Below are 21,446 nucleotides of genomic sequence, written 5' to 3'. Positions count from 1 at the left end.
AGTAATAAAAGACATAATATAATTTATTATATTACAAAAATTAATTATTTTAATTTTGTAACCATTACCATAATCATCAATATACATATATAATTAAATTAATAATACAATCACAGAGTCTTATATTTCCAGGATAACAAAAAAACATTTTCAAATCATCCTGTATAACTTTTTTTATAGTTTTAAATCATCCTGTATAACCTTTTATAGTTTCAAATCATCCTGTAAAACTTTTTATACTTTCAAATCATCTTAAAATTACATTTTTTTAAATAAAACATTCTAATGATTTTGTCAAATCGTTCGAAAACCCCTCCATTATACGTTTCTATCTATTTTTTTCCTGTTTGATTATTTTTGAGGAGGGAAAAGGAGGATGGTAGGAATAATGAGTAGATGAATTAACCAAAATTCTTCCCTCTTCGATTTGTATCAATTATTATATTATTTCTGCAACCTGTTTTTCCCCTACCGTTGAACATTCACGTTACCTCAGGATTACTCATTGCAAGTTGCTTTTATATGCGAGCATGCTTTTAATATGAAACAAACGGTTTGACTGGTATGATCAAAGAAAAGTGTTGGATACGTTTGAACGTTTGACGAGGATTAAACTAACTTTCGTACGAAAGGATATATTTAATGACTTCTGTGGTGCAACCCAAAGGCAAGTGTTATACTATTTATTTTTTTAAATAATAACACTTAGTGTCATAAAAATTTTATGACAGTAACATGAAAATTTGTTGTTAGATTTAAATGGTATTAAATATTTATTTTATTGGAAATTAGTTTGCTTTTAGATTATATTTTAAAAGAATTACTTTTAAAAATATTATCTTAATAAAATATATTTATTAGGTATACTATTTACTAATTATTGTAATATTAAATGTGTATTTATATTATGTGTAAATATAGGAGTTAATTTTTACGTGAAATATTTTTTATAATTGAAACAAAAAATATAAAAGAAAAATTAACACTTATAAATAATACATTAAAAATATACCTAGGCATTTATTATCTGCGTGTCAATACATAATTCCATTTAAATCTGACAATTTCGTTTGATGACACATAAGAAAATAAGAATGATACTTGTGTTTTCTAAGAAACAAATTTCAATTGTTCTCTTACTATCTAATTTTCACTTGTCACGTCGTGGTACTTACATCGTGTGACAAGTTTATTCAATAATTCAAAATTATGAAGTCAATGCGAGAAATTTTAAATCTCATCTGTTTGAATATTTTGAAAAAATCTCACGTACAACGTTTACAATTATTAATGAAAAATAACTTTTTATTTAACATTTAAAAATGAACAACGAACAATAACTTTACATTGATACTCAAGAAATGTGTCCTTGAAAAACATACTTCAGGATCAATGTTATTATAGATGGATTTATTTTTAATTTAATGTATTATCCTGTAAGATTATAATTTAAAAATTGTTTCGTTTAATTTTAAACAAATTAATTCGTCCTACACATTAATTGGCATTAATTATGTTTAAATAAACAAAAAACAGTATTTTTCTAAATTATTACTCAATGCAAATAATTTTAAACAAAATTACTAGCCCCACATTATAATTGGTGTTAATATAATAAATTAATTAAACGTAATTAATTTTAATTAAATTTTATAAATTAAAATATTTTTTATTTATTAATTTTATTTATTAAATTTATTTTAATTATTAATTAAAATAATTAAAAATAATATTATAAAAATATTTATTTTATTTCAATTAAATTTAAATATAAAGACAAACAAAACAAAAATTGTATTTCTAAATTATTACTCAATAGAAAATCCTTGGAAACATATTTCTTTGTATTAAAAAATTATATTTGAGCAAGTTTACTTTAATCTGAAGTTATATTTGATAATTATGTAATTTAAACTACCCCTTGTTTGTTTTATTTAACAAAACGAAAATCGTAATATGAATAAAATGTATAATTTTTTAAATACGAGAGATAAAATTATTCCGAGAATTTAAAATAAAAAAAAAGATATAGATATCCACGAATGACAGAAATATGTGAAATATTGGAAGTATTCATATTTATCGACATATATTGAAAATGATTTTACGTGTGAGTTGATAGAAAGAAGAGGAATGAAGTGAGGGTGAGTGAGGGAGAGGCTTGAAATGTGGTTTTTTTTCCTCTATGCATTTTTATTATTCGCAGAAAAGGATTCTACGAAATAACGAAGTATACTTTCTCCTTTCTCCGTATTGTTACGATAAAAATTGATTACCTTGAATCGATATTTAAAAAAGTACGTAAAAAAGAAAAGAAAGAAGAAATGATAATTAATAAGGACTCTATCTGTCGTATGAAGAAATTAATCATGTAGTTGTTGAATGATAATGATACGAATAGAATTATACAGCTTCCGCGTGTATTTTAAAAATATTTCTCTTTTTTTTTAATAATTTTATTCCATGATATAAGTAACACATTATAATTTATATTAATCTTACACGAAACTTATTTGTGTTTTTATTAATAAAAAAAAACATTAAAATTAAAAATATTTATAAATACCTTTGAAAAGATATGATGTGTGTGTGTGTGTGATTGTTTCAGAAGAATTTCGTATAATATAATTGAAATGATCTAAATATAGTTATTATCATGTATAATAATATATTTACATTACAGATATAAATTTAACGAAGAAAAACAAATTTTAGAGATCATAAATATGATCCTAGGACGATCTTCTTCTATCCTTTTCTAATATTGAATCAATCATTTCAGTCAACCGTGATTCAGAAGTTAATCTTACACGTTTTACGTATATTATCCATCGAATGAAATTATTATCGAAATATAAATTTAATATTGTATTTATCGAAAAGTTGATGAAAAGTGAAAAAGAAAGAGTGAAGACAATTTTTTTAATAAATATTTGAAATATTGTACAGAAAGTAGAAAACAATAATTAAAGTTGAAAAGCAAAGAATATATATTTTTAATTTTCAATTATTTATGGTGTTTAATTTGGGAAATAAGAAATATAATATAAAAAATATGTGTTTTGTGTGAAGAAAAATATTTCGATAGGTGTATAATAAAAATTAGTTGTAATATTCGTGAAGGTGTGAACAATAATATTCTATATTTTGTATGATCACGTGAATTTTGTTATTTTATTTTTGATAAATGAAATCAAATTTTAATCTCGTATATGATATTTTAAAATTTTCTTTTCTTTCTCTTTCGGGGTGTAGAAAATTAGATTTTAAGATTTGAAATATCGTAAATTCAACAGAGAACAATTTTGTCAATTTTTAATGTTGAAATCTAAAGAATTTGTTAAGGAACAAAATTAAATATATTGGTTAAACAAGAAGATTACAATGGTTCATAGAAGGATTCTCCAAATGTTATCGATATTTTATTACAAACGCATGAAGAGTAGGTTATATTTTTTTTTATTAATTCTAAAACTATAATTTTAACTATCTTTGTTAATATGACAAAAAATTCGTACTTATATATAAAAAAAATTATATTTATATTTTAAAAAGATATATAAATTTATTTTACAAAGAAAGAAAGAAGAAAAATATTTTTGAGTATTAAAATAATAAAATATTATTTTGATTATATCAATTTTTTATTTAACACATTATGGTTGTATTTCAATCGACAATTGCAAAAGAATCTTCTTAAGGAAGAATACTTTTTTTTTGTTTACTTTGAATTTGATTTTTTCTCAAACACGTCAAGCGTTTTGCCATTTTGTTATTTTAATTTGATTTTATTACATTATGCCCGTTCGTTTGTTTCTAAATTGAAGGTGAGGACGTGAATTCTGCGGATTCTGGACCAGCAGATTTTGAACGTGCGATATGCTTATCAGGTAAGTAATTTAAACGTTGTTCTTCCTATTAATTTATATACATATATATTTTTTTTATTATTATTATTTATTATTATCTATGATCTAAACTTTCTTTTCACCTTTCTCTTGTGTACTTTCAAATCATTCGGAGAAATTTCTAATTGTATACACTTACATATAATCATAAATGTAAAGTATGTAACTAATAAGATACTATACCATATGGTATAGTAATCATTAGATTCTATAATATTAAAAATATAATTCTTATAAATTACATTAATATATAAATAATACATAAATGTAATTTATGTTATATAAATAGATTAATATAATTTATAAAATTATATTTTTAATAAAATATACATATTTGTTTTCAATTTTGTTCATGGACAATCAATCTCCGAACTTTGAAACCAATTAGATTGGTCAAAGGATGATATGTGACTATATATATATGTTGAATATATTTTGTATTATTTATTAAATTCTTAGGTTATGGAAAATTCAATTATTTATTACTACTGGCTATACTGCCAGCTAGTTTTGCCAGCATATTTTCATCTTCATCGACAGCCTATGTTTTACCATCAGCGGAATGTGATCTTGAACTAACCATGATTGATAAAGGACTACTCAATTCCATGTCCTTTGCAGGTGGTACTCGAATTAACGTAATTCGTTTTTTTAAATTAATAATATTCATTGTTTATAATTCAATGATATCGAATATGTTTCAATGATAACAAATGAGGTTTGTTAATTAAGTATGATTTTGATTTGTAGGTATGATCAGTACTAATTTTCTATGGGGATTTATGGCTGACACTTATGGAAGGAAAAAAATTATGTTTTATGGATACATGCTAACTGGTTTTATCACATTAGCCACGTGTTTCTCTCACAGATCGTGGCTTTTAATACTTTTCAAATTTTTGGAAGGATCTATGTAAGTCGAAGAATACGAAAAAAAATAAGCACAGACAAAAATATCTGTACGATTTCTTTTTTTTAATTTTTAATTTTTTATCTTTGTTAAAATTGATAATAAACATTTTTCTAACAAACATTTACTAACCATGCCAACTTTTTCAATTGAATTCTTTATTTTTATTCGACGATGATACTTTTTTTATTAATAATACTCGTTTAAAATAAGTACTATGATTAATTGGTTTTTTTTCTTCTTTTTAATTGGCATAATTAAGGGGATTAATATTTGTTAAAAAAAAAAACCAAATCCCGTTCAAAATCCGTTTAAATAATATTTTGTATGTGATAGGAAAATTGTGAAAATTTTCGTAACAGGAGATGTTCCTGTAAAAAATATAATATCATATATAATATATATTTATGTATAAACAATTTTTTTTATCCGTTCCCAAGATAAGATTGTTTGAGATAATTTATTGAATTTTTAGTTATGCTTATCTATTCATTAAATTGCAGAATATCCGGTCCTTATGCAGCTTTGATGTCATATTTGGCTGAAGTACATGATGAAAATCATCGTTCACGTACTTACATGTGGTTAGGTGTTTATTTTTCATTTGGAAATATTTCCTTGCCATGTAAGTTATTAAGAATTTTGTTAATAACAATATATTAAAATATAATAAAACATTACTTTAATCTTTCGAAGATTAACAGATGATTTTTCTGAATTTTTATAATTATTCGTGTTTAATAATTTAATGATAATAATATAATAAATTAATTGGATGAATTATTGTTAATTTTATTTTTTAATCTGTTTTATTTTTTGTAACACAGGTATAGCATGGTTAATTTTACCCAAAAAATGGAATTGGAGTATTATACATGGTTTCGTTGAAATCAAATCTTGGAGAGTATTTTTAGCAATTTGTTCTTTACCATCATTTTTGGCATGCTTTGCTATTTGTTTTTTTCCCGAAAGTCCACGATTTCTTTTATTGAAAGGTCGTCGTGATGAAGCATTGGAAATTTTTAAGAAAATCTATTCAGTCAATACTGGAAAACCGGCAGATACTTATCTTGTATGTTAGAAAAATATTATATATTAAATTATATTAATTAATTAATAATAATATAATATAAGTTATATATAATTAATTAATAATACATTAATACTTTATTTTATAAATTATATCTTTCGAAATAATTTTGTCATTTTAATTTTTAATCACAGTTATTATTCGTTATACGTAATAACAATTTATTTAGTAGAATATTCAGTTAATTTAAAGTAATTAGTTTTTTTTAAGTAATTATTTTAATTTAAATAAAAGTTATTAAAAGTTAAAAACAACTTAACATATATGAATCAAATCTATTCGATTTATAATAATATTTCATTACTAATTACAATTATATTCACTATTTTTCTCATTTTCATTACATAATTTATAATCTGTCGAAACATTGTGTGATAATAATTGATTTTTCAACATAAACATAATGATTATTTAATAAAAGAAATAAATTTGATATGGACTGATAGTTTTATGATCACTTTGTGACATGACGAAAGCGTTGAATCGTTAAAAATATTTACATACATCCAATAAAACATGTTACTATCTTATAAGATAATCATTCATTGCTAGTTTTGTTAATATCAAGATGATTTATTAATAGATAAGGGATCTAGAGGACGAGTATTCAGTAAAATCATGTGGTGATAAATGGAAAGAAAAAGTACAATCATCATGGGCACAAATCAAACCACTTTTTTTACCACCAAACGTGTTTAAACTCATAGTCATATCTTTGATTCAACTTGGTGCTACGATAGGGTTAGTACAAACATAAATTATTAATATAAATCTATTAACAATAAATAAAAATTTATATATAATAATAAATAATTAATTATTTAATACAGATCAAATTCTTTGAGATTATGGATGCCACAATTATTTTCTTTGATAGAAAGTTATAAAATCAATCACGTTGAAACAGATCATCAAGTAGGTTCTCGACCATCTTTTTGTTATATATTTAATACTACGGAAAATAATAATGATAATGTTACTACCATTGTAAATAAAACAGCTAATACCATCGTCGATTGTGTTTCGGTAATTTTTATTATTAAATAATTAATATATTTAATTAATTAAATATATTAATTAATAATTTAATTACTTCTTTTTTTAATTTCATTAGACAGAACTAAATTCTACTGTGTTCGTGAATTCTATAGTCATCGCACTTACCGGTATCATTGGTTACACCTTGGCTGGCTCATTGATAACCATCGTTGGAAAGAAAAAATTAATGGGTATTTTTTAAATAGAAACAAAAAAAAATATATAATATGTTACTTATGCGTAAGTAACCTTAATTCGTGAAAGAATAAAATTAATCAAATTAATTTGATATTATTTAAAAATATTTTTACTACATTAAAGTAAACAATTTTTATCTAGTAATCATACGATTTAGGAAAATAGTTTTTTTTGTTTCTTAATGATTTTATTTTTCATGAGATTATAAATTTGATTATGTATGATTATTGAGTATGAGATTATTAATTTAATTTAATTCTAAAAATTCTGAAAAATTATTAATAATAATTATGTTTTATTTTTAGCAATATGTTTCCTCGTGGCAGCTGCTTGTTGTGGATCATTGTATTGGACTAATGATACTAATGGAATATTAGGATTGTCATCTGTATTTGTAGCAATGTCGAGTATCGGTGGTGCTGCGGTGGTCAACATAATCGTTGATAATTTCCCAACGTGTCTAAGGTTATTCATTATAACTAACAAATTGTATATTCAATCATTTCTAATATTATTTGATAAATTTATAGTGCGCCTAAATTCATGCAACCCTTTCTATATCACCGATAACATTAACCTAATAACTTACTTTAACCTATAAATGCAGAAAAAAATAAAAATTTTAAATAAAATATTAATTAAATGTTATAAATGATGTATATAATTTAAATTCTTATTCAAATGAATGTATAAATAAATTAAAAATGTTTAAATAATTGTCTGTTTAGAACTATGGCAGTTAGTACAGCCATGACAGTTGGAAGATGCGGTGCTGTGATTGGTAATCTTCTTTTCCCAGTTTTGTTTGGATTATCTTGTTTTGGGCCTTTTATTATGATTGGTTCGGCTTGTTTATGTAAGTATAAAAATATATTTTAAATAATTTTTAAAGAAAAAAAATTCAAAACAATATTTTTTAGTTGCTGCTGCATTGGTCATACTTTTACCACGAAAACCTGCCATAAAGAAAAAACCAAAAGAAATTCCATGAAATGGGACTTAATGTGGGATTTTTAACCTCGTATCGATAAATTTATTTATTTAAATATAAATAACGCACACGTCAAAATTTTTCTTGCTCCTCATTTACTTTTTTTTGTTTTTGTTTATTTGTTTATATAAGTAAACAAGGTCGATATTATCGATCACTTTATCGATCACTTTCATCGTGTAAATAAGTTCGTTCATATTAATTATTAAGAAAATTTTTCTTTAATCGGTTATAACCATCATTAGGTGAATTTATTTTAATATATAAAGTTATAATATACATGTGTATATATACAGATAGGTATATAATAATGTAATAAATATTATAAATATATTAAAAATATTTATACACGTGTAAGTAAACGAGAAAGCGCTTAAAAATTGAGGTTTATTATTGTTATTGTTATTATTATTATTTTTTTTTTTAACGAAATTTCACGGAGCCTACATTTGTTAATTATTCATTCGAGAAATGTAAATCATTTGTTTATATCGATGTAAATGTTTCGTATATTAATTGTAATAGAATTGTATTGATAGTATAACAATTTAATGTATTTTTTAAGAAAAAGAAAAAAAAGAAAAGAAAAAAAAAGAAATGATAATACAAATAAAAAAATAAAGAAACAAAAAAAAATATGGATAAAAAAAAACATTGAAGCGAGAAATTAAGTGAAACAACGTACTTTATTATCGTATGAATAAATGAATATTATTCAATAATGTAAATAAATCAATCGTATACAAATCGATTAATAATTTTTCGAGATATTTTATCTTCATCTTATTTATCACAATTTATCTTCAAAGTTACATAAGCTGAAGTAGATTGTTCATTTTCGAACAGTATGAAAAATAAAGAATTTTGCAAGAAGTTGGAATAAAATATTCATCGAAAATACTCGATAGTTTTGCATAGAATTATTTTCAAAATTTACATTAATTATTCATATATAGTTTTATTTTACTGATTAAAATTTATTTCAAATTTTATTATCAGTAAAATGAATAATAATTAATAAATTTATTTTGATCTTGTATCTTTCGTTCAATAAGCAAATATATTTAAATAATATATTATATATGTATAATAAAATAAATAAAAATATAATTAAAAAAAATAAATAATAAATAATAATGTATAACAATATTTCAGATACGATAAAAAAAATTAAAAAACCAAATAAAACTATTCTTAAAATAAAAATATATTTTTAAAGCCATCCACCTTTTCTGGGTGATCTACTTGTAGCAAAACGTGGTGACCTTGGCATTATGTTAACCAATCTCTGTTTATCTTCTTCCTTATGACTTTTACCATCAGATTTATTCATCATAATCGTTGTATTATCAATGATTTTTCTAGGACTCAATGGAGATTTAGATCGTAATTTTATCATTCCAGAATCTCCAGTATTACTAGCATTAGTTACTACCAAATTATCTTTAGGTTTATTTGGATTACTTTTTGGTGAATTTAACATTCCTTTGACAACATCTTTTTTCATTTGTATCTTCCCTTGTATTATTACGTTTGAGGTGTTTTGAGGTGATCGAGCAGGTATAACAGGTTGATAATTTCGTTTGGATTTTTCATCGATGTAACCGACAGTTGAAATTGCCTGCGTTTGCTGTCAAATTGTAAATTCAAAATTATTATTCCATTTGATTTTTTAGTAGCTTAATCATAATAAAGTTAGATTAATTAATTGGTTTGTTTTATTAATATTTAGTATGAATTTAATTGAGTATTTAAATCAGATTTGATTAAGAATTGAATAATAATTCATAAACAAAACAAAAAGTTATATAATATTAGGTCTACCGGAAAATTCTGTCCATTTTAAAACATAAAATAAAATAATCAATTATTCATAATTTGAACAATTAATTAATTTCATTACTTTTGAACTCTTGCCAACATGGTGGCAATTTGTATATTCCATTTGAAGAAATGGGGATTTACCCCTAATGACGAAAAATTGAACTAATATTTGTTTGAACGGACAGATTTTTCCGGTAGACCTAATATTTAATTAAAAAATAGGATACTAAATTAGTATGCTGTAATTAATTGTTTACTGTGTTATCCTTTAAAATTAAATTTTAATTTTGTACAATAAATAATATATTTTATAATCAAGGAAAAATTTAACTTACCTGATCAGGTGGATCTGAATCGTACGTTACTGTTAATACAGGTACATCATTTTTAACAGAATTATCAGTTTCAACAATATCATGAAGTACATGCAGTATAGTGGTTTCCGTACTTTTTGGTAATTGTATTTGTGGAATCGGAAGTGTTGGTGCTTTTGCTGTCAATTTTCTTGCTTGTTCTATGGCTTTTTTTAAACTTTGTTGATTTTGCAAAGATACTCTGCTATTGCTTTTACCAATTTGGGAACTTCTAATCGCACTATTTACAACCTATTTTCAATATATTTGTTTTATTAATTAATAAAATTATATTAAATGATATTATTTGATGTTTAACATTATTGGGATCTTTGGGGACAGATTTTTGGATCAGATTGATAATGTGAAAATAATTATGATAATTATGTAAACAGTGTTCCCAGATAAATAAATTTTTTAAAGGTCCCAATGTGTTTAAAAAAATAAAATTGAAATTGTCATTTACTTGACCCCAACGATGATGAGTTGATCTCAATAACGCTAATCTAGCGACCCTTTTCCATCTGGCAATGTTATCCTCGCCTTCAGCTGGTTGAAGAAGATTCAATTCTTCTTGTGCAGCATCCTCTGCTGATCCAGTGAAAAGTCCTGATACTTGGAAATCCTTCATCAATCTTCTTTCCCATATTCTCATTTTTTTACCCAACACAGCTGTTAAACATATAAAAATGTTATAATATTAAATATTGTAGACTTTGAACGTGTGTATGTGTATGTATGTGTTATTTTATCCCATTGAAAATTATTAAATAAATATAATTAATTTATAAAATATAAAAATTATTATATATAAAATAAATACTTTTAACAGACTTTATGTGTACTGTTTGTTTTCCCTTTAAAAATTATTAAATAAATGTAATATAATAAATTAATTTTATAATTTAAAATATATAAATGTTTTACAATAAATTATAAAATATGTAAAAATTATTATATATAAAATGTATACTTTTCTCTTTGGTATCAATTCCAGCAATATCCATGCCATTTCTATGCAAAATGTCGAGAAGTTCGCAACGCCATGATGAAATGTCGGATTTTAATTCATGTACGTCATCTTCCGTTACTGGTTCCATTTCATGCATGGAATGTGAATTGACCACGTATCTCCATACCAAAGCTCTCATAACAGTCCCATATCTAAAATAACATAATTATTAATTATTATCATTGTTTTCACATTAATTTGAATATTAAATGACATCGATCGAATAATTCGGTAAACAAGTAACTTATAAATACGAAACAAATCAGTGATAAATAAATCACAGGAAAAAGAAAAAATAATTCTTTGATCTTATTCGAATTTATAATTAAAAAATAAAATATATAAATTATTTTATTAATATTAATTATATGATGAGTAATATTGTTGTAAAATGTCTTTCGAGAAAAAAATGCAAAATGAAATTGTATATTAGTATAAAAAATAACAAACTATAATTTATACTTTTGATTTTGTGAACGACGATGAGTGCTATCAACGTGTTCGTTCTTTCTCTTCTTTGATAAACCACATAATTTAAGAAACAATTTAGGTGGTGGAAAGATATTAAATGGCGGAGGTAGTGTATCACCTTCTTCGAAATAACTCATCCATAATTTAGTTCTTGCAAATTTCCATTCCGTGTCAGCGTGTTCCTAAAAAAATATGAATTCATTTAAACAAAATAATATTCAATATACTATTAACAATGTTTGTTTATAATTTCATAAATATATGTACTTCTATGACAGCATAACTGTTGCTCATCATGGCGATTAAAAGATTCAATAGAACAATCACGTTGATAATCGAATAAGAACCGAACATCAATAAACCCCAAAATCTTGTGTAAGATTTAATTCCTACATAAATAATTATTTATTATAACGTAACGAATAATATGTAAATTAGTGATTAAATGATAATAGTTCAAATTTGATTACCAGTTAATTCGAAACTGTCTATACCAACTTCACCGAAACTAGCCCAGAACAAACTTTGACATGTTTCAAACAAATTGCTGAATCTATTAAACAATCAAAGGTATATAATTTCGTTTATTTAATAAACCCAATCAATTTAAACATGTGATATTAGAATATTATTATGTACCTTCTCCATCTTATACAAACGTCACTGGTCGAATCCCAACTAGGATCAGCAAAATCACTGTAACACCTTTTCCTTTCCAATTCAGCAAAATACCATAACAATTGATTCAAACCACATGCAAATGAAAACAAGACCAATGTATAAATGAAAAAAAATTTGGCAATGTCAATGACCATTCTACCCAATGATATTTGAAGTGGTCCAAGATTTGGATTTATACTAAATAAATGTATCAATTTGAGAGCACTAAATACATTTGCTGCTGCAAATAAACCTTCTGCAATCAATTGTGGATCAAAATCACTCCAATTTTCTCTTGGTATCAATGCAGCTGATGGATCAATCGCTATTTCTGCCCTTTGTCGAAAATAAGCTGCAGCTCTTAGTATTCCTGTCAAAATGTACAATGAATTTCTCGTGAAATCGATGAAGTTCCACATATTTCGAAGATATGCTTTTAATCCATCAACGTAAACCTGTCAATTAATAGTTGTAATATTTATTAATAATAATAAATTTAATCAAAATAAAATGTGTGTATTTTAAATAAACAATTATTATGCATTTGATTGATATACCTCTCTTGTTTCTTGCCATATAAATCCAAGAACGTACAGAACAATAAAACCCTCTAAGGGTGAGGGTGCTGCACCTCTTTGTCTTGCTAATTTTATCTCAAGATTCCTTTTAGTTTCTTCATTTCCAAAAATTTTCACCACTTCCACTTCAACTCGTTGCGATACCAAGATAAGTATAACTAATAAACAAACAGACAAATGATTGAAATTATTTTACTACGAAGATATTTTGTTCCTTTTTTTACTGTCAACCAAATTAAAACTTGTCACAAATTAAAGATTTAATATAATTACTTAAGAAAAATATGTAAGAAGATGCATGTACTAAAAATTTAACGAAAGGTCTTCGCAATAATTGTCCAAATTTTGATTTGGGTGCAAAAAAAGTATACTATGCAATAAAAGGGAAACAATAGGGCTGTTTTTATCAATATCCAAAATTTTTGTAGAATGCTCATTCTTCGAAATCCAGGTACACCTTCATACCTAAAAAACAAAAAGAAAAATTTAATTTTTACAAATCCAATTTATTAAAAAGTAAAAAAACAAGGAACAAAGTTTTTACCAAATAGCAGCGAGATATTGTTGAACGTGAGAATGAGCAACAAATCTTTTTTGTTTATATTGTATTGCTTGTTCAAGTTTTGCCAATTTTTTTGTCGACAAACTACTCTCCTCAGGATTGTAATGTAATATCGTACTTAATTCTGCCGTTGTTCGTATTTGTTGCAACAAATCGACGGCGAACCTAATTAATAAAAAAAAAAAAAATGTAAATCATACATTCAAAAATATAAATTATATTTAACAAATTGAATGCTATACTTACTTTTCAACTTGACGTCTAAGTTCTAAATATTCTTTTTTACTTTCTGGCTCTGCAGATGCCAATTCTTTGAGTTCCCAACTCAATTGGAATGCTGTCATCAAAGGATCCGGTGAACTGAGGGATATCAAACTTGGACTTGACAATGCTTTATATTCATTTATTCTAGTTGATGACAGTCTCAGTGGGTCACCTAGTGATCATTAACAATATAATAATTATTAAAATAACAACATTGTTTTTATCAAATTTATTTTTTATTATTCTGGTTGATGAAAGTCTCAGTGGGTCACCTAGTGATCATTAACGATAATAATAATTATTAAAATAACAACATAGTTTTTAGTAAGTTTATTTTTTTTATTTTTGCAAATATCATTTATCAAAAATGGCATTGATATTTTTCCTGACCTGCAGTCGCACGTAGACAATCTTCGCAACTGCACCTGACGTCGTGCGGCATCGGTAAAGTAGCACCTCTATCCAACAACAGTTTCAGAATTTCATAGTTGTTACGTTGAGCCGCTAGTATCAATGGCGTCATGTCGATTGGGTACCGAGCAGACACAGGATCGATTTTTTGCCAACTATGATAAACTGTTTCTTTTTCTTCTATTTAAAATCAAACATAATGATCATTTAATTATAATCATTGAATTCTTCTTAAATCTTACTTTTTTATTAGAATTTATAATTTGTTTCAGTTGGTGTAATATTTTAAAGTCAATAAAATTACTTTGCATATGCGAGTGAAATTATTATTTAAAAAATGCACAAACTTTTGATTAAACTTAATATTATATAAGTTTAATTTTACAAAAACAATTTGTTAAGATTATTATCAATATTAGATGCAAATGAATTCCATAAAAAAACTAATAAATATTAAAAAATAAAATATAAAAAAGATCACATTGCAAAATGTTGATGTTAAATATTAAATTAACAAAAATATTTAAAATAAATATAATAAATTAATAAAGATATTTAATATGTTACATTAATGTTAAATTTTTTAATTTACAATTAACAAAAAAAAACCTTATTAATTATAAGCTTTAGACTATCTATCACAATTTTAGATATTAAATGGGATGAAATATTTAGAAAAAAAAATTATAAATAATAAAATAATTACTAACCACTTTGTTCATTGATCTGATTACCGGTTATAAGTTCTTCGTATTCTAATAACAATTCAGTTGCTTCAACAAATTCATTATCAATTGCATACAATAATGCATCTTTCGTTTCAACACCCATCACAATGAGAAGTTCAATCATTTCAAGATTTTCAGCTTCTATTGCTAAAGTTATAGCACCACGACCAAGACTGTCAACGCAATTAACGTCAAGTATCATACCCTGTAATGTAATAATAATAATCCAAAAGAATATAACAAACATTCAAAATTTATATTAAAATTAAAATAAAACTTCAGAGCTAATAATTGAACAATTTATTAACTTACATTGATTTCACCTTTGCTAGCTGCTTGAAGTATTTTTTTAACATTTGATAAATCACCCCTTTCAACTGCCAAAAGATATTTCTTTTCTTCCAAATTCAATGATTTGGGTTGATGAATAAAACTATTTTCCTTTTTATCAGGTGGTGCTTCCATGTCTTTTTCAGATTTTGAACAACCCATGTTTGATTATAAACTTATTTAAATATTATTTAATTTGTCAAGGATAAATTATGAAAAATAATGTACACCAACTGATGCACATCTTCTTCCTCTTTTTTTTTTTTGATATACGTAAAAATTTGATGAAACTACGAGAATTCGAAGTTACGAACAATTGCGTATCTTTGACACGTCTGAATAGGAGGTCAGTAACAATCGCTATTATATAGGGGATCATGGGAATTGAATTATGGGAATTAACCGAGACCCTGTTTATTTACATAGACATTTAAGATGAGCAAGTATAGGGCATCCAGCAACGTTCCTGTCGTCGTCTTCATCGTCAGGCTAATTCGTTTATCGATATCTTGTTAGCATTTACAACCACTAAGGTTTATTCTTGGTTTGCAAATGAAATATAAGTTACATCAAATTATTCATTGATTATTTATCATTTATACAATTATTTACTGTATTTTTCAACATGTTTATCAATTATATTCATTATTAATACTAATGTTGTATATATATATGTGTGTGTTACAGTGAAAGATTGAAATTGGAGACTGTCAAGATTTTTAACGTTTCTTTTTTTAATTTTTAATTTAATTATAATAATCTCATATAAACTAATGTTTAATATTCAATTTTTAACCAGTTAACTGTGATTGACGAGTATATTCGTCATGGTTCAATTCTGGGGACAGAAAATGGTACACGCACTCAAACGAGGGCGCCACATTTAACTGGTTAATAAATGTATTTGGTAAATGTTGAAATGTTGACATTCAACCATGTAAATTTTGACATTATCCAATTTTGTTTTTTTATGTTAACATAAATTAGGATTTCTTTTTTTTTAATTAAATCAAAAATGTATGTATTTTCTTATTATTGTTTATTTTTAATAAGTATTGTTATAAGTATGAATGGGATGTAAAAGAATGTTTAAATTAGAGGAAAAAAAGAATAAGTAAAAAGAAAAAGAAATGAAAAAAAACTGTTATAAAAAGAAAATATGTTATAAAAAATAAAAAGAAAAATGTTAGAGAGCTAACGTAGAATGAAAATATTTTCACGTACGATTCCTAACCTCTTTCTATTCACAAAGATAGTTTTAGTGGATGGAGACAAATTTTATTTTGATCGTGTTAAGTGCATTCTATAAGTTCTTTGCAAAAATATGACAGATAGTTGTCATTCCTTGTGTTAGTATTGAAAAATATAAAAATAAAATAAAAAAGAAAAGAAATTTTATGTTCTTTTAATAATACGTATAACCTCGCTTTGAAAAAAAAATAATAAGGGGATGAATTTATAGAACATTTTTTCCTTTTATGGCTACTTATATTGAAATGATTATAGTCAAAGTTGAAACATAAAAAAAAATTATTATATCACATGTATATTGTCATTAGTTGTTTATTTAATTTTGATAAATTTTTGTAAGAACGTATTGTGTATAAATTGAATTGTTAAATGGTATAGTAGTTTCAAAAGTAATGCAATTAACAAAAATCTATCGAATAAAAATTCCAAATACAATATATAATAAATAATATGTAATAATTAATTATTAATATATAAATAATGTATATAAATATATTATTATTATTATTAATTTATATTAGAAACTCAAAAGTTCATTGCCGCAAATACCAAATAAAAAATAAGTAAATAAATATAATAAAGTATAATGAAATTATAATATATATATATATAATAAATAATAAATAAATTTTGATTATATTTGGATAAACTATTGTAATAATTTAACATAAATAAATTTTATATTAAAGTATGATATTATACTAAAGTTTTACCCCTTTTTCTATGACGCATATTTTTTTGTTCTTTTTATTATCAATTGTATTATTTTATGAATTTCTTTCTATTATAAATTAACGTAGTTCAATATGAAAGTTATTGTCCACTTTGTGGTCAATGAGGCTGCATGCACATTAAACCGATTCATTTCTTTGTTCTTTTTCTTTCTTTCTCTTTTTCTTTCTCTTTCTATTTCCCCCATTACATTGAAATAAAATCGCAATTTCGAGTGAGTCACTTCCTTCTTCATAGATTTAATCATGCTTAGAAATGTCTAAACGTTTTTAGTCAACAGCTTTCACTTTTGCGAATTTATTTGATTTTAAACAAAGAAATTAAAAATACATATTGTGGTTTCTCAAAGTGCCATTTAAACAGAGATTTTACGTGTTGTTACATTTTTTTTTAAATCTAATATACATTTTTAAACGAGTCGGTATTAAATTATGTATACAGGGTGTTGTAGTTGATGCAGGATATCTAAATAATTTCCAATGGTTTTTTAAACGATACGAAAAATGTTTTTAAGGTCATTGATATTTTTTTTATAACATAAAAGTGTATTTTTTAGTTTTGTATCACTCAAGTTAGGCTCACAAGAATTTTTTTTCCATGATATATCTTTTTTGAAACAATTCTAACCATAAGTATATTTTATAAATTATTTATATTATTTAAAATATTTATATTATTAAATATATATATATATATATATATATATATATATATATATATATATATATATATATATTTAATATATTATATAATATTATATATTTAATATATTATATAATATTATATATTTATATTAGATTATAAAATATAACATAATAATATATAATATAAATAAATAATATAATATTATATAATATATATAATATTATATTATTAATATACATATAAATATATATATTTAGGTGTTTTTCTTTAGTTGGGACACCCTCTATATAAATATAAATAAATTCAAGTACACCTACTTCAAATTACAAGCAATTCAATGTCAATATATTTTAATAGAACAAAAAATTTTACGAAATGATGGAACAAATTTATATCAATGAATTAAAAAAATTTGAAAACTGATAGACAAGCGTGCCAATAATCGTGAAAGTTATTAAAAAAAATTTATATTAATCTTCTTTTCATAAAATTTATATTTACCATTATGATCTGATCATTTTTTTTTTGTTCTAATATCGAAACGTAAGAAGAAAGTTAAGACGACGTTGTTTATAGTTTGATAAAAAAGTTGACACTGATAGAACTCGACCACAAGATGGACGACAAAAAAAATGGACAATCGAAGGAAGCTCGATCATATTAAATCCGTGGCATCATGCTAACCGATTTCAGTAGATCGTTTAGATCATCACGCGATAGATTCAAATTAAAACTTACAATTAGCTCATGATTTTCTTTACTTGTAAACGTGATTTATACAAAATGTCTAATATTTTATTTATTTATTTGTGTGTTTTTTTATATTGATTGATACATCGTTGACCTTGAAAAAAATTAACAGAAGACCTATTGCATTTAGATACGTTGATGATCTCGAAACATCAGCTAGTAATAAAGGCACGTAAAAATTACTATAATTTTTAATTGATTTGTAATTTTGATATTTTTTTAGTTTTAATTATTATAGTTAGTAATTTTATAATATTGTTATAGTTAATAATTATTATAAAAGAAAATATTATTATCTATTATTATACGATAGTATAATAGATATTACTATCTAGATAATAGATATTACTATCATTATATGATAGTATTTTGGTACTTAATTCTATTTATATTATTAAATTAATTTTATTATTTATTTTAATTATTATTATTTATATTATTAAATTACAATTTCAATACTTTGTATATAACAAATATAATAATTTGTTATTAAAAATTGTGCTTGGAAAAAATAAATATTTCTATTTTAAAATTTATATAAAAATAATTAATTTATGTATATAAATATTATATTATTTAATATATCATTATTTATATATATATATATTATATTATTATAATGATATATTATTTAAATAGTATATATATATAAAATAGTAATAAATTTTCAAATATTATTTATTAATACGCATTAATTTATTATTTTATTTTATTATTATTTAATTATTATATAGTTTAATTTCATATTTTATTATTTAATTTTTTATTTAAATATAATATCATTTATTTAATACACTTTTAAACAAATGAAAATGTGTAAACAAATCTTAATGACAACAAATTAATTAACATCATCTTATTCCGTAGTTTCCAATAAACGTATTGATTTCAATTCAATGTAGAATTGTTAGAAAAGGAAATAAAAAAAAAAGAAATATCAAAGTCTCTTTTAGATGACCTTAATTGTACTATTAAAGGGCATCGAATGGTCTCCTTTAAAAAGACGTTCACCTTTAACAACGAATAACTAGACGCTTTATTTGCAATTGATTCAAGTAGGCGGTGGTGAAACTGACGTCGGTGGGGGAGGTGGTGATGGTGGTGGTGAGAAACACATCGAAAAGGGTGGCAGTTTGAAACACGAAGAGGAACATTACGAATCAAAGGGAGAAAAAGACGACGAGGTATGGCATCTACTCTTTTTTTTTTTCAATTTCAATTAATTCAGCCATGAAGTTCATTTCGTTAAATTTTCTAACATTTGTATTTAAATAGTAGCTTCTGATTTATTATTTATAATGTTAATAATTTATTGATGAATTTAAATACAATTTATTTAAAATGATTGAATTTATTTTTCGTAAAAACGAAAAAAACAAAAGGGTTACGAAAAGATTCACGAGTACGAGAAGGAAGAAAAGGGCCATCATGACAAAGAGGCTCATGAGGATAGTTATGATGAGAAGGAAGGCCATGATAAAAAAAAACACGAAGAGGGTGGCCATTACGGTGAACATCATAGTGGTGTAAAAGGAGAGAAGAAAGCGAAATTTGAGGAAGAAGGGAAACATCAAAAGGGACACAGTACTAAAGGGGAACATAATATTTTTAAAAAAGTATGTTTTTAATTCCGAATTTTTCACTAATTTAATTCGGCAATTAGAATTTCGAATAAATAAATTTTAATATAATACAAATAAATATTTATATAACAAAATATAAAATTTCATATTATATTATTATATTATTTAATTTATTATTTAATTATTTAATTTAATTTATATTATTATAAAATTATATTATATTATTAATAATAAAATTTATGTAATATAAATTTATTTAAAATAATAAATATATAATTTAAAAATAAATATTATAAATTTATAGAAAATAAACATTTTATTATTAATAATATAAATATAATTTAAATTTTCAATAATATAACAACATTTGTCTTTTTTTTCTTTATAGATTAAATAAATTTTCAAGGATTTAAATCTAATATATATTTATTTGTTTATGATTAGGATGAATATGAGAAAAAACATGATTTTTACGATGAGTATCACGAAGATGGTGATCAAGAGAAACATGGTGGCTATTATCAAGAACACGAGGGTAAAAAAGGAAGTAACGAAAAGAAAGGACACCGTGATTCCGGTTATGATGAGGTTTTTACAACAAACATATTATTATTATTCTTTTTATTTGTCCTAATAGAAATAACTAATAAAAATTAAGAAATATTTTATTTTTAAATATATTTTAATAAAATTTTGATTTATTCAGGATAAACATGGTAAAGAATCGAAATATGAGAAGGGACATCACAGTCATGACGAAAAGGGTAAAAAATCAGCCGAAGGATATGATGATCATCATCATCTTGACGAGAAATATGGCAAAAAGGGTGGACAATCTTTAGGAAAAAAATATTCAATGAATAACAAAGGTTAAATTATTCACGACAAATTCCTACTCGTTTAAAAACCAAAGATTATTGAAATTGAATTATAAATCTAATGTGTTGTTGATTATAATGATCTATATATAAATTAAATTATATTATTATATATATAAAAAAAAAACAAACAAAAAAAAACCATTTACAGTTAGATAAATTACATAAATATATGTCAAGTTAACGAAATTAATTTAATTTTCGATTAAATTTGTGATAACTGTTAAACATTTTTCATTAATTTATTCTTTTTCTTTTAATTTCTTTTTTTAATGTTTT

At 23.6% G+C, this 21,446-nt stretch overlaps 2 protein-coding genes and 1 non-coding gene across 4 annotated transcripts; 2 read left to right on the top strand and 1 right to left on the bottom strand.

The window, feature by feature from the left end:
- Nucleotides 1–508: 508 nt before the first annotated feature.
- LOC107070735 (synaptic vesicle glycoprotein 2B) lies at nucleotides 509–8,669 on the top strand. Of its 2 annotated transcripts, none has more exons than XM_015329200.2 (12): nucleotides 509–667; nucleotides 3,828–3,890; nucleotides 4,368–4,529; nucleotides 4,659–4,821; nucleotides 5,322–5,443; nucleotides 5,646–5,890; nucleotides 6,492–6,649; nucleotides 6,739–6,934; nucleotides 7,023–7,137; nucleotides 7,450–7,609; nucleotides 7,873–8,000; nucleotides 8,065–8,669. In XM_015329200.2, exons 1-12 carry the CDS (start codon nucleotides 643–645, stop codon nucleotides 8,133–8,135), a joined length of 1,608 nt encoding a protein of 535 aa, XP_015184686.1. In that variant the 5' UTR covers nucleotides 509–642; the 3' UTR covers nucleotides 8,136–8,669. The 2 variants fall into 2 exon arrangements, with proteins under 2 accessions (XP_015184686.1, XP_089032937.1); XM_089176811.1 differs by lacking the exon at nucleotides 509–667 and adding an exon at nucleotides 2,850–3,442.
- Nucleotides 8,670–8,886: 217 nt separating this feature from the next.
- Nucleotides 8,887–15,660, bottom strand: trpl (transient receptor potential-like). The gene is given in 16 exon segments (XM_015329186.2): nucleotides 8,887–9,765; nucleotides 10,295–10,564; nucleotides 10,779–10,984; nucleotides 11,286–11,476; nucleotides 11,787–11,977; nucleotides 12,063–12,184; nucleotides 12,266–12,348; nucleotides 12,435–12,910; nucleotides 13,013–13,191; nucleotides 13,307–13,397; nucleotides 13,399–13,498; nucleotides 13,578–13,760; nucleotides 13,842–14,031; nucleotides 14,250–14,450; nucleotides 14,981–15,203; nucleotides 15,311–15,660. Coding segments are annotated over 16 exon segments (3,303 nt in total). The 5' UTR covers nucleotides 15,491–15,660; the 3' UTR covers nucleotides 8,887–9,348.
- A 4,165-nt stretch (nucleotides 15,661–19,825) lies between these two features.
- On the top strand, nucleotides 19,826–21,164 carry LOC107070707 (uncharacterized). Its single transcript, XR_016178111.1, has 4 exons — nucleotides 19,826–19,890; nucleotides 20,089–20,322; nucleotides 20,734–20,877; nucleotides 20,996–21,164. It is a non-coding gene; the product is annotated as an uncharacterized LOC107070707 (transcript).
- The last annotated feature ends 282 nt before the right edge of the window (nucleotides 21,165–21,446 follow it).

The sequence above is a fragment of the Polistes dominula genome, unplaced genomic scaffold, assembly GCF_049000335.1.
Source record: "Polistes dominula isolate Pdom_NZ unplaced genomic scaffold, Pdom_raw_medaka contig_12, whole genome shotgun sequence".
Taxonomy (NCBI): Eukaryota; Metazoa; Arthropoda; class Insecta; order Hymenoptera; family Vespidae; genus Polistes; species Polistes dominula.
The sequence above is the reverse complement of the archived record's forward strand: the minus strand, read 5'-3'. Positions and strand labels throughout refer to the sequence as shown.